At 38.5% G+C, this 14,624-nt stretch overlaps 1 protein-coding gene and 1 long non-coding RNA gene across 2 annotated transcripts in view; both read right to left on the bottom strand.

Moving 5' to 3' along the window:
* Positions 1 to 3,415, bottom strand: part of LOC585199 (ribonuclease 3) — a 45,687-nt gene extending 42,272 nt beyond the window's left edge. Inside the window, exons 1-2 of the mRNA XM_030998176.1 lie at positions 3,334 to 3,415; positions 198 to 498 (exon numbers count right to left, since the gene is read on the bottom strand). Of these exons, the coding sequence (XP_030854036.1) occupies positions 198 to 434 (237 nt within the window). The 5' untranslated portion in view covers positions 435 to 498; positions 3,334 to 3,415. The remainder of the gene's footprint in view (positions 1 to 197; positions 499 to 3,333) is intronic.
* Positions 3,416 to 12,085: 8,670 nt separating this feature from the next.
* Positions 12,086 to 13,855, bottom strand: LOC115929244. Its single transcript, XR_004066398.1, has 3 exons — positions 13,746 to 13,855; positions 13,021 to 13,160; positions 12,086 to 12,199 (listed from the first exon to the last, which is right to left on the bottom strand). It is a non-coding gene; the product is annotated as an uncharacterized LOC115929244 (long non-coding RNA).
* Positions 13,856 to 14,624: the final 769 nt, after the last annotated feature.

Raw genomic sequence — 14,624 nt, 5'->3', positions numbered from 1 at the left:
ATTGGCCTTACATATCATTTCAGCAGTTTGAAATGACATGAATCCACAAAGATGCATGCATTACCACTGACAATGTTCTTTTTTAAGAAAATATATTTTGTTGTTCTTCTTTCATAGGTCCCTCATATTTGAGCATCAAGTTTGTTCTGCACTAGTGACAATATAGCAACACAGGAATGACACTGAAAGTTTCTTACTCCAGATGGAGGAGGATACTGTCCTTGATGTCCAAACAAAGGTCCTTGGGATCCCGGATGAGGTCCTAAGGGTGGTCCTAAAGGTGGTCCTCTGGGTCTCTGGACCTGATTCTGACCAAAGCTCACAGGACCTGGTCCTCCTGGAGGGGGAGGCCTTGAGTAAGGTCCTAAGGAGAGCTGAGGGTTGTAGGGGGGCCTCTCAGGTCGTTGATCTGGTGGGGGATGCTGGGAGTGCATTATGATGTCATCAACAAGGCAAAGGTTAAGTCTTCAAAATCATGGGCCATGAACATGATATTATCTGCAAAATGATAATAGTTATAAACTTTTAATAATAATATTAGCAGTAACAATAATAATAGAAATAATAATGATAATACTAATGATAATGATAATAACAATAATAATAATAATAATAATAAAATTTAAATTATAGTGATTTAATAATAACAAGGAGAAGAAAAAGGAGGTGAAGAAGAAGGAGAAGGAGAAAAATCATGTATCTTTTCCCTAGATTCTATTATTCATGAATCATCTTGTTTTAACTTTTAAGTCTACTTTTACTAATAGTCTACATGTTAAAAACGAAATCGACCAGCGAAAACTCGGTCCCAAAAGTCATATCATATTCGAGACATTTAACAGGTGTTTACATGTGCACAACATGGTCAGATATGGATCAAGCACTCACAGCATCAGTACTATCATTCGATCAGTCACACACCTTAACAATTCAAAACACCCCTTCACAAAACTAAAACTAAAAAGTTTTTGAGTTAGGCACATTCATGGGGCACTAGAGGGCGCTTCGCGAGCGTACGAAAATCTGAATGGCCTTGCTGCGGTGGGTCGGCAATAATCAGCCCAAAACTTGGATATGGGAGGCTGGAAGGATATATCTTTTTTATAATGTTATCCGGTCTTACCCCTAACCATCCTATGTTTAATCTATGTAGCAATAACATGCGAGTATGATAAGAGAAACATCGGGCCCATTACTGATGCAACTTTTTAAATATTAGCCTAGAAATGACCACCAAACGGAAAAAAATGACATTTTTTTCCGACAAATCTTCATAAAATCTGAGTTATAAACAACTCACAACTAGGCTCGGTAATGCAAATACGATTTTCTGAAAATTCAGGTGTGATTTTTTAAGTTTCTTTCAAGTATATTTCTGCGCATCGCAGCGCAAATTTTCTTCACTGCTTCAAAATCACCCTTGAAAAATTTTTTTGCAACGAATTTGATACGGGGTCCGCGAGTGTTCCCCGTTCCTTGCGTGTTGAAAGTTTGGTAATACAAAGTTTGCATTGACTCGCGCACGAAAAAATGGCTCGAAAACAAATGTCAAAACGAGAAATAAACAAGCTTTTGTATAGTTATAAGAGATCTACCGAGGTTTCTTTGTCGATATAATTTATTATATAGTCTCAATTAGAATTCAGAATTATCTCACTGAAACCAACGATGTTCTCGATCGTAGTTATTTTCACTTTGCCAGCAGACGTTCTAGCGTGGTTTTGGCAAAAAGCTAGCCCGCCACCTTCCCACCTCGAACCTTTCGAGTTCCGCTAAAATTGTGCGCTGCGGAGCTCCGAGGGTGCGTTGGTATCGCTGGCAAACTCTCGGGCGGCTAGCTCCCCACGACGGACCATTCGCGTTATGGCGAGAGTGTGTGTGTGAGATACGATTTTGGATTCGAGAACGCACGTACCACAACCGTGCGCATCATTTTCAGCTGTCGAATGTCTACGACCAATTTTACATGTACGATTTTTAGTACAGATACTTGGTCAGTTTTCTTCTTATATCTTTGGTTTTACAACATTTAAAAATATAATTTCTTCAAATTTGCTCCCGACTCGGTTCAGACTAATTGTATGATGTGTTTTCAAGTCAATTTCTTGAATATATTTTTTTGCATGAATTTGCCAAGTAAAGGAGCCCGTTTTCAGCCACTTAAGACAAAATCCTATTTTTAGGACTCTTTACTTCCTATTTATTATCATTTCTTGTTCAAATCATGAAGCAAATATTATTATTATTTAAACAAAAAAAGAATCCCAGAAAAAAAATCACGAATTGCCATGACAATATTCATTTCAATTTTCACTGTTTTGGAGCCCGTTATCGGCCGAGCGTTTCAGTTTACGGCCGCATGTACAAAGCCAATAGGAAGCGCTCGTGCGCGCCGTGCCTTTCCGCGCTGATGTACAGCACAAGCGGGCGGAGCAGGTATCCCACGCCGGAGCTCCCTGGTGCTCGCCTGGCCGAAGACAGGCACAGCGGTGATCGGAAGTTGGAATCTGAATTAGACAGAGATATCGTGTGTGCGTCGCGGTGTGCGGCTGCATTGATTTAATACATGCGATGACATATTTTTGAGCTTGCGACTAGCACAAAATCGGGCTTTAAATCTGAAAAATACTTGAAATAAAGCTCATTTTATGGTACCCATATTTCTTACAGACACGCGTAAGATACTCGATTTTTCAGATTTGGGTAGCGGGACCGGCGATTACATCGCTAAAATGTGATATTTTAGGATATATTTTCCATTGCAAATGTGGTTCTTCAGTGACACTGGCATGGTATGGTATGTGTGGGATATGTGTTATGCTATTATGCGATGTATTTTAGAGTGATTTTACCTTGCATCCAACCAATCGGCCGAAAACTGGAGCTGGCCGATTACGGGCTCCTTTACTCTAGGTCTATTTGAGTGAATCGGTGTGTTGGTGACTAACTAAATCTGAAGTAGATCTAGTATTTAGAATTGCTCATTGTTGAGGTGTGTGACCAAATAATTTTGTACATATGAAGTATAGAATTGATGCTAAGATATGAGTGTACTTTAATTTTCAACTTGAGATTATAAAAAAATAGCTCAATCTCTAAACAATCATGCTAGAATCAACCAACATATTTATTTATATATGGGACAAGGATGAAGGATGTGAGGCATGTTTTCTAGACTAATGCAAGTTGAAGTTGGCTTGGAATATGGAGCGAATCTAAGTCATAAGATTACTATTTCTTTTCAAAATAATTTCAAGCACTACATCATTCGAAAATCAATCAATTCATATACAGTTCCTTTTCCTAAAATATTTTTCACGGCGAAATACTCACGTTATCTTATCCGTCTCTGCTCTGTCTCTGACTTCGAAAAGGAGCTTATGAATATTCATGCAACAGTATGCAGACAACTCGATTTGCCGCGACGGACAACGCGACCCTTTAGAAGCCGACCATCTACCCTGGATAGTTCGACCCTATGGTTGTCTCGGGTAGACGAGGGAGTGCAGGGGCTCGAAACAGACAACCCGCCAATTAAACTCTGCTTCTCAGGATACTATGAAATCATTTCATTATGAATTATATACAAGTAATGAAATATAATAATATTAATGCCATATCAATTGTAACAGAAAACACGATTCTTAGGGACTTTGATAGTGACTTTTTAATAGTCAAGATGATAGATGAAGGGATACATCAATCATCCTCTGAACAAGACAATTGGCTAATTAGCTTGAGTTGGGGGTAAAACAGCAACAATGAAAATAATACTGGCGAATAAACTATGAATATATTCTGATTTTGACATGATTTGGTATAAACTAAGGGTGCAACCTTTCCACATATATTAAAATGCCTCATGCCCTCTTCATTTTCATCGATCAGAGCCTTTTCCTTTGCAATAAATAACCTATTTAATTTATTGTAAGTACCCTATTTCAGGTATATGAAGTGCAAATTTTCACTTCTGATAAGGCCCCCGGCCCTTCTTTTCTGATAAGTGCTCCTTTTTTTTTATATCTCTGATGAGTGCCCCTTTTTACCTCTCAAGTGCCTTTTTTTATTTTGACACGGCGTACCCCATGTTCCTTTAAATAAGTATCCTTTTTCACGGTCCTCTTTCTTCTGATAAGTGCCTCTTTTCACTCTTTTAATATTGTAAAAGAGCCCCTTACCCTTTTCATAAATGCCCTTTGTCAACTTTGTTTCCTCTGATAAATGCCCTTATTAAAATATGATAAGTGCCTCTTATCTATTCTCGTAAATAGTGCATTTGTCATATCTGGTGAGTGTCCCTTTTCAGATGCGAGAAGTGCCCCATTTTCACTTCTGATAATGGCCCTTTTTACACGTGCTCGACTCTTCCCTTTTTTATTAAGCGCATTTTCCCTTATGATAAGTGCCCCTTTTCCTTTCCCCATAACATGAATCCCTAATCTAAGGCAACTAAGAGTAACTTTTTCTTTAATTCCCCCCTAAGCTCGATCTTCGCTCGCATCTATATATATGATATAATTATGTTAATTAAAAAAGGTATTTTCCGTCTTCCATGATAAGATTGTGCTTAAAACTAAATAAAACATTGTTTTTTTCCTCTTTTGAAGATGGAATTTTTGCACTGTGTCCTCACAAATCTTAATTTGTTTGGCCTGCTCACTTCCCTCGCACGCAAATGAATATTCAAACTTTTAACCCTATTGCAAATTGCGATGTTTAAGCAATACATTACCTTTACCTTTACCCGATTGAAAATTACGATGAGTTTAAGCAATACATTACCTTTACCCGAGATTCTGGAAGACCATGTTAAGAGAAAAACAAACATTGTAATCATCTCGGATAATGTAATCAAAAACTTCTTGATGTAATCGTATTGTACTATAATACCAATGTCTAAAAATTGTTATATTTTTGCTTGATTGCCCTTTTTTGTTGGTGCCCCACCCCCCTTTGAAAAACGCTCCAACACCTGCTCACTCGCCTCCCTCGCTCGCTCGCAAATGAATATTCAGTCAACCCAATCGCAAAGTATAATGTTTAACCAGTGTCTTGGACCATATATAAAGAGAGAAACAAATATTGAAATCATCCCTAATAATGTACGTAATCACAATGTATACCAATGTCTAAAGATTGTATATTTTTGTCTTGAGTTTTCCCTTTGTAGGCGCCCCTTTCCCACAGAAAGTGCCCTTATTTGTTGGTATTGATTGATAATTGTACTGGAAATGGTAAAGTAATCTTGAAGCCTTTGGTATATCCCTCAATATAACAACGTCACTGCAGGGTACGTAGAGATTTGTTTGTATTGTATAGAGTTAATTAGGGACAGATAGTATTCATTGTCTACTGAAATGCCTTTCCTGAATCGAATGTTTGAGGTGTACGTCATGACATGATCGGATGTAGTCAACGTTGATTAATGTGCTTGATCAGTTATGGCCTTTCAATGAATGAAGGGGTAAGAATCCGCAATTAAGAGGTCAGCATATAAATTACTCGATCGACTGCGACACATCATCAACATCATCATTTTTCTGTTTCTTGTCATGCTTTTGTCTTATGATATTAATGCGGTTATATTTGACCACTTTCATGGACATTATGAAATAACTGAAATTTCTTTTTATAAAATTATACATGAGATCAGTGGCGTACCTGGGGTACTCCGTCAGGGGGGTGGGGGGGCAAGCGACCAAAACAAACAAAAAAGGCGATGCTAATTTTCACTTCTGGCGAGCGAACGAGCAAAAAAAAATCTTTAAGTAACGTTTGGTATATAAACTGGTATTGTTGCAAGTTGGGGGTGGGAACATTCACTTGTTAGCGACGTTAATTTCATTTTTTGCAAACGAGTGTAGCGAGCAAGAAAAAAAATCACTTCTTTTTTAATAATTGCCACTTAAACTTGGTTCAATTGTCCCATGCAGGGCGCGGGAACAATATTGTGTTTAGGGTGATTTTATACCTATTTTAGCTAGCGAGCGAAAATACATCTTTCTCTCAATGAATTGCTATATAAAATTTGTTTCATTGTTGCAGGTAGGGGGCGGGCACAATCGTGTTTAAGGTAATGTCAATCCCATTTTGGCGAGCAGGCAACCCCCTACATTTCTCTTTTTAATGATATTGTAGCAGGTTAGTGGTGGGCACATAATTCCACGAGCTAGCGAGCGTAGCGAGCGAAAAAAAAAACAACTTTACTTTTATAGGGAAAATATGGTACATACAACTTGGGTTCATTGTTCCATGTCAGGGACGTGATTATTAGAAGCGGTGTTATTTCTATTTTGGCGAGCGAGCAAAAAAAAAATCACTTCTCTTTTATAGGGAAAATATGGTATACAAACTTGGGTTCATTGTTCCATGTCAGGGACGTGATTATTAAAAGCGGTGTTATTTCTATTTTGGCGAGCGAGCAAAATTTTTGTAATGATAATTGGTTCATAAATTTCAGATTTTTTTGTTGCAGGGCAGGGCTTACACAATCATGTCTAAAGTGATGTTAATTCCATTTTGGCAAGCACGAGCATACCAAAACTTCTTTGAATAACGTTTGGTACATAATTATTAACTGGGTTATTGCAGGTTGGGGCGGGCACGTTAGCGGTGTCAATTCCATTTTGGCGAGCGAGCATAGCGAGCAAGCAAAAAAAAAAAATTCTCTTTTAATAGAAATTAATAAATAAACTTGTTTTTATTGGTGCAGGTCAGGATGGACGCAATCGCGTTTAACGCGATTCAATTCCTTATTGGGGAGAGGGCGAAAAAAACTCTTCCATTTTTAATGATATTGTTGCAGGTCAAGGGTGGGCACAATTGTTTCCAAAGCAATATCTATTCATTTTATTCGCGAGCGAGTGTAGCGTGCGAGAAAAATGAATTAGTCTCTTTTAGTAACATTTGGTACATATATTGTGTGTTATTGTTGCCATGGTTGCAGGTCGGGGCCCGTCGGGGCAGGCACAATTGTATTCTAGGCAATACTAATCCTTTTCTTTTTTCAGGGGGACGAGCAAGTGAAAACATTTAATACAAAATAAGCTAGCAAGCAGTTCGCGCCAGCGAAGAGTTTCAAATTTGTTATATCACTTGTATTTTCCTATTTTCATTTGTTTTAATTTTTCAGGGCCGTATGCGGAATATTTTTCTGGTGGGGGAGGGGGAAAGATGCGTTAAAAGTTTTCGAAGAATCTCAAAAGCAAAAGGAGTGAAGGGAGTTCGAGCGACCGAACTGGTCATGAGGGTACTTTTGCATTTTCAAAAGTAGAATTAAAGGATTTGGTATAGGCCTACACTACATTTTCAGGAAAAAAACTGTACGTTTTCAAAATATCTGGGGTCAACTGCCCCCCCCCCCCCTCCCTGGTGCGTACGGCCATGGTCTTTAAAAAAAAAAAATCCCCATTTTTATTCCTTTCCTTTTATTTTCCCTTTTTCTTCCTTTTCTCTTCTTCTTCCTTTTTTCTTTCCTTTTTTTCCTTTTTTCTCTTTCTTTCCTTTTTTCTTTTTCTTACCTTTTTTCTTTTTCTTACCTTTTTTCTTTTTCTTTCCTTTTCCTTCCTTTTCTTTTCTTTCCCCTTTTTCTTTTTTACTCCTGGAGCCCGTCAGGGGGGGGGGGGCACTCTGCCCCCCTGCCCCCCCCATAGGTACGCTAGTGCATGAGATGATGAGAATGGTAAGCGCGTCGAGTAATCCGGTGTGACCGCACCGTTTGTCCTACCGGTTTCGTTTGTCCGTCGGACATAACATGCGGGTTTTCTGCTCGCATCGATCGTCCGTGACTCGCACGGAGGGACGATCCGTGCGGTTTGCTATCCGCACAGTCTGTCCTCATTTTGTTGTACGTGTATATTATTTTGATAAAAGGAAGCAACTCGGTAAATCATGTGGTAGACATTTTTTCTAGATATTACATAATAATAACTCTCTACAATTTTTTTAAAGCAAATGGGCCAGTCCTTTTGAAAGTAGAAGTGAATATTTTATTTAAAACCTTTATTCTATGAATATCGGCCCCAAAACTGTTGTAATCGATTATACTTTTGTACGTGGCTTCGTTCTTCAACCAACTCACTACTAGTATATACTCGTGATCCAGGAAAATAAAAGTGATTGAAAATGTGGTTGAAAGTGAGTGGGGGAGGCTAGAGTATTTAAGATAAGGTAGAGCGTAGCACAAATTGGCGGATGCTCAGGGTGTAGGGGCATTTAATTACGGTCAGATGAGCATATTTTCATACCTTATTCATGACACTAGCAGGTCAATAATTGGCGTATGGTCCAAGGGGTGGAGCCCCCGGAAGCGCAGGGGTTTTAGGCATTAAAATTACGGTCAGATGAGCATCCAGGGGCCAGCCTTAGGGCACAAGGTGGGATCAAGGGGGCAGAGCCCCCGGAAGCTCAGGGGTATGGGCATTTAATTACGGTCACATGAGCATACTTTCTTTTCTATTTCTTTCTATTTAATTATCTTTAATATACTTTTTCAAATGTGTGTGTGGGGGGGGGGGGGGGGGCTTGAGCCCCCAAGCCCGCCGTTCCACAGGTCCTGACAAGTATTGTTTTCCTGATCCGTATATAGGACAAGGCCCTGGGGCAGCTTGCCATGCATAATCCGATATTTGGGTCGTTTTCCGGTCAGAACTAGCCCTTACTGTCATTCCAGAATTTTGTTTCAGAACCTGAGACAAAGTTACCCAATCCCTTTAAGTTTCAAAAAGTAGACTTCATTGACAAGTACAAAGGCTTAGGGACCGGGGGGGGGGGGGCTTGGGGGGCTCAGATATCATTGAGCCCCGCAAAATATTTTGCGGGGCTTATAGATATCATTAAGCCCCCCAATTTGTCGGTGGGGCTTAGATATCATCGAGTCCTTAGGGGCTAAGATACCATTGAGCCCCCAATATTTAAGCGGTGCTCAGATATCATTGAGCCGCCCACGATACTTATTGCGGGGCTCGGATATCATTAAACCCCCCCCCCCCTCCTCCCCAATCATTATATTCTAGGCATGAAACTCATGTATACCTATAATCTACAGGCTTACCATTCAAATATAAACATTTTATAAATATTTATTTGGGGAGGAGGGGGGGGGGGGGCTCAGACATCGGATCTCGCATACCATTGACCCCCAAAAATATATTTGGTGGATCTCAGATAATTATCATTGAAACCCCCAAATATTTTGGCGGGACTCTGATATCATTGAGCGCCCCCCCCCATATTTTGGTGGGGCTCAGATATCTTTGAGCCCCCCCCCCTCCCATATGTTTGTGGGGCTCAGATATCACCCAATTGTTTTTTGTGGGGCTCGGATAACATCACGGAGCCCCCCGATATTTGTGTGGGGCTCGGATAACATCACGGAGCCCCCGATATTTTGTGAGAGGCTCGGATATCATTGAGCCCCCCCCCCCCCCCATATTTTGGCCGGGCTCGGTTATCATTATCATTATAGATTGGTGCACATCATTATGCTCGATCATCCTCTCATATCTGTTTGATTTCATTCCTCTTTTAGTCATCCTTTATTTGCTACCTATGATATTTGATAAATACCTATAATGGAAAATAAACCCTGGAGGTTTAAAGTTGTAAAGTCCAGGGCAGTTCAACACACGCAATCATGAAATAAGGATGTCTTCATCGAAGTGTCTCTGTAGGTTTGGAACCAAGCCCTGTGACTACCCGTTCAGGCCACTCTACATTCAGGGGCGTCGCTAAAGGGGGGGGGGGGTGTGGGGTTGAAGTCGGTGGGATTTTTGTTATGTCGGTCGGCCAGCAAGTTTTTCCCCTTCGAGCTGTGACTTTTTATCGGACAAAGAAACATTTTTGAAAATTCAGACAAGGATTTAGAGTCAGTACAATGAATAGTCTTCTTTTTCTAATAATTTAATGAAACGTTGAAGCTCCCGCACTTCGCGCGAGAGGGGGAGAAACTGAATTCAGACAATTAGGGTTAAGAGTAGAGAACGGTACACAACAAATCGTCTTCTTTCTATAATAACTTAATGAAACGTCTAAGCTTCCGCGCTGCGCGTGGGATGGGGAAACTGAATTCAGACAAGGATTAAGAGTCGAGAACGGTACAACAAATCGTCTTCTTTTCATAATAATTTAATGAAACGTCTAAGTTACCGCGCTTCGCGCGGGAGGCCTTTCACCAGGCCCCCCCCCAAGCTCCGCCATTTTGTCCGGATCCATTAGAAGCCAAAATAAGCTATCTTGCATAATTCATGAGCCTTATGAATAATGCATTCTGTAGGATGCTCCCCACGAAAAGTGTACTGGAATTATGTTCACTACATGGTAAAAGACAATACGCGTATCAGCGTAAATAGAGAGGTCAAATAATCTACTGTACGGAATTATGGGTAATTTATTCATAACGCTGCGCGCTAGCAACGCAAGTGATTCAGCGAATCAGCGTAGATTATTCTGATGCGTTAGGTGAAATACGCGCTCGAACTTGTATTATCGATCACCAGCATAACAGCTGGTGTACCCAGAATGCATCGGGAAGTGGACCTCTCGTTGTTGTGTTGTTGTTGTTTTTAATATGGGGGAGTGGCCTTAACTTCATTGAATAAGAAATACTGATCCGATCTTATTCCCTTTTTAGTCTATCAATAACTGGGTCTGTTTTTGTTTTATTAACTCAAACATGCTATAAGCCATATAACAACACATTCTCTGGCTATGATTATACATTTTAAATATGCTAATGTATAAAGTGTCCTTATTTTATACAAACAAATTATGTGGCAAAGAGGATGGTTTTTCTCCACCCACTCTCATCGTACCTTAATGATTCCCTTTCTCTCTCTTTCTCTGTCTTTCGTAAATTATCTTCTGCAACTAACGGTTTGTTGTCTTGACTGAACAACCTGTTGCAGTTCCTTTCTGTCTCACTTTCAGTCGTAATACCATTCATTTACATTTACTCGTTATCAACTACGATCAACCATTGATCCATATTCACTCCATTACTGTCCACATTTCACTTGGATTATCTTCACTTTTCCTTTTTGCAGCCTTTGCAGGAGCTTTGAACATTTTTAATGTAGAGACCAGAGAGATCGGAAAATATGTTGATCATTTTATTCGAATTGAAAATGGAAAGTGAAACATTGTTTTTCAACATCTTGACATATTTTTTGTTTAAAGACAATGGAATTTAACACTGGAAATTTTGAATTGGGGCGCCCCCCCCCCCCCTCCAAAAACAAAAAACAAAAAAAACAGAAGTGGTACCAGGGTTAGTTAGTTGGGAGGCCCATGTCCTTTATAATTTTATTTTTAGGAATAGTTTTCTCTTTTTTATCAATTTGACATTGGTATACCGTTAATTTCACTGGGAAAACCACCCCCTTCCCTTACACATCAATACTGCCATTACTTCTAGTAACAGTAATTCTATAATTCAAAACGTTTTCATTTTCTAAATCCTTCTAATATAAACATATAACAAATATAATATTGTTTACACTTTTGCAACCTGTTACATGGTCCATTTAGAAACAGCACCAGGAAGAGGATAACAAGCCCCCCCCCCCCCGTTTTCTTAAGCTAGGAAGTATCAAAACATGATTCTATTAAAATTAGCAGTTTGGATACAACAGGCAATGATGATTAGCAGTTTCCATATTTAGTCCATTTAGAGGGTTGTCTTTCAAACCTTCTTACATACAATACTTGAAGCAGCAATAATGTAATAATCTACAAAACTTCAAATACAGAAGTCCATAGACTGAGGTAAATGAATTTCAACATGTATAATTATAATTGAAATATCATTGATTGATTCAATCTTTGATATAGACTGATAGATCTTTATCACTCAAATTTCAAGGAAATTTCTTTCTGCCCAGCACTCAGTTTCATCCTATAAGATGGTAGTTGACATTCTTAAAATGTCATTAATGTTTATTCATTGATGATTAGTTATCTTTAATTATTTAAAAGTTGACAAGATGATAAATTCATTAGCTTTTTTTAATGTGGTATTCTACAAACATATAATACAAATAATAAATAAATAGTAAGTAAATATTCAAGTTTAAACCCATCTCTACTGTCCTCTTTCATTATATGAGGGGGCATCTTTAAGACGTAGTCCCATGTCTTCTGCATTCATCGATGAAGTTATAGGCTAGTTTTCAGAAGAAAGGGCTGTGATGATAACCCAAGTCTGTTGAATGGAAAAATGAAATAAGATACAGTGTATAAGAAAATAAACAACAACTAATAACATACACCCTGATACCAGCTCTGACAAAAAGAGGAAGGACTAATATTCACTTGGGGTTCTAGTGGGAAAACCTAAACTTTTTTTCCTACAAGACTAGTTACTGACCACATGTTAGATTATTTCTGATGATCCCATTATTAAGACAATAGGCCTGATGGAGCTTGGATCAGACAAGTATGAAATAAGTAATACTGGTACATGTACAATGTACTTGTAATTTAACTCGTGGTCATAAATGAATAGTACTCGGTTTACATAAAATGACCAAACAACTTGGAACAGAGAATGTACAGGAAATAATGCTATTGAAACATACGTTATGTAGACTTATGTAGACTTATATTTCATGTATATTCAGATTCAGATTCAGATTTTATTTCCGTTTCAAAACAAACAAAATATAAACAGACATAATATAATACAGTCAAATATAATATAAACAAAGCAAATTCAGTATTATGTAGAACAAAATTTAGTTGATAAGAAATATTGGGAAAAAACAGTACTGAACAATAGAAAAAAATGACCTTGATGAAGTAATTCAAAACGGAGGGGCTTGCTAAAAAAGCAGAGCTTGTATGAGGCAAGCCCCTCATATATTGACATTTTATATTGACATTTTAGTTTTAATCTAAATCACAATTGTGATATTCAGTCAAGTATTCTTTTACAAGTCAATGGACAATGAAAAATATAATTGTCAGATCTATAACTTTCTGCATGATAAATGTGTTCTACAATAGTTTATTGGGGGTACCTACATGGTATATTAGCACACTTGCTTGTATGAAGTGCAGTAGGCCCACATCTCTAGATATGATTCTGTCAATATCTGTTCTTTATTCCTCTCCTGGGTTTGTAATCAGCATGCTTTCATCATCCACTGTAGAGAAGCATCATCCTACATAAGAGAAAGCAATGTAAGTACTTCAATTAAAAAGTGATAATAATAGATACATATCAACCATAATTCATCGTATAAACAGACTTTCGTTAATCTTATGTTGTGTTCTTCTTCATCTTCATTGCTCAAGAAGTGAAAGGACCACTTACAAAAAAAAAGTAATGAGGGGTCCTGTGTATACCCTACATGTATGATCATTATCATTATTATGTAGTGCTTTGAATGTGCATTAGCAGGCGCGTAGCCACGGGGGGGCACGGGGGGGCACGTGCCCCCCCTAAAATTTCCAGGATCGGTTGAAATTTTGTAGACCCCTTTTTTTGACCTCGATCGATTACATGTATGTGCCCCCCCAAACATCAAACTCTGGCTACGCGCCTGTGCATTAGACATCGTTCTTCTACACACAGGACCTCCTGTAAATAAGGAAAAATCCCTTCGTAAACAAAGAAAGGGAAGAACTAGAATAAAATATTCCCTCCACTATACACACTTGAAACATACACTTAGTTCCATTTCCTTTTTAGTGAATTAATAAGTGGTGGTTTAATATTTGTGTGCTAAATATCCTGAAAATTTTACCTGCATGGGACTTTCAGCTTCATCTTGAAAATATAAGAAATGTTGTAATGTCTACTCATCATTTAACTCCTTCCAGCTCTTCATCAGTTTCCATCTGTTGGAACAAAAAGAAAACAATATCAATACGACAATCAAGGCGTCCCTTTCTCCTTAACAAAATAAAAATAGAGCTAGCATAAAAGCTATTTTTCATGTCATGGTTGGCCTTAATTTTAATATAGTGTGGAAATCAACATTCCAATTTAATGGACCACAGTACAAAGTAAAATCAAATGGAAGATTTAACTTGTGCCTCAAAAAGTGCTTTATATGGCCTATAAATATAAAGTAGTCTTAAGTAGAATTGGTTTATTAAGACAAGAAGAAGTGGACTTCATAAGTAAACATAATTGTGGACAAGGGGTCTTCTCTTACACAAATAGATTTATCAACATGAACTGCACAATTCAGAGAAGAAAAAAATCTCTAATATATTAAAAGTAATAACAGGAGTCAGAAGCGTACGCAGGGGGGGGGGGGGGGGGTTGGGGGGTTGGGGTAAACCCCCCTACCTTCAGTTTTTTTTTTATGTGTATGTTTTTCTGGAAACCCCCCCCCCCCCCCCATGCTTATTCAGTGGCTGGCTGAGTCATTGCGAAATTTTTGGTCCGATTTCAAAATGTTAACCCCCCCCCCCCCCTCCCCCTTGAAAAAATCCTGCGTACGCCACTGATAGGGGTCTAGATCTAGATCTAGTAGTAGGCCTAAGGTCAAGGTCTAGACTCTAAATGATAACTTGACAAGCATGCTGGACCCACACAAAATCTTATTATCAAATAAACAAATCCTAGTGTTGATGTTTTTTGAATACTTTTTATTAATAAGTTCCAGGTTTACATC

Source organism: Strongylocentrotus purpuratus, unplaced genomic scaffold (genome assembly GCF_000002235.5).
Source record: "Strongylocentrotus purpuratus isolate Spur 01 unplaced genomic scaffold, Spur_5.0 spur5_scaffold_4, whole genome shotgun sequence".
Taxonomy (NCBI): Eukaryota; Metazoa; Echinodermata; class Echinoidea; order Camarodonta; family Strongylocentrotidae; genus Strongylocentrotus; species Strongylocentrotus purpuratus.
The sequence above is the reverse complement of the archived record's forward strand: the minus strand, read 5'-3'. Positions and strand labels throughout refer to the sequence as shown.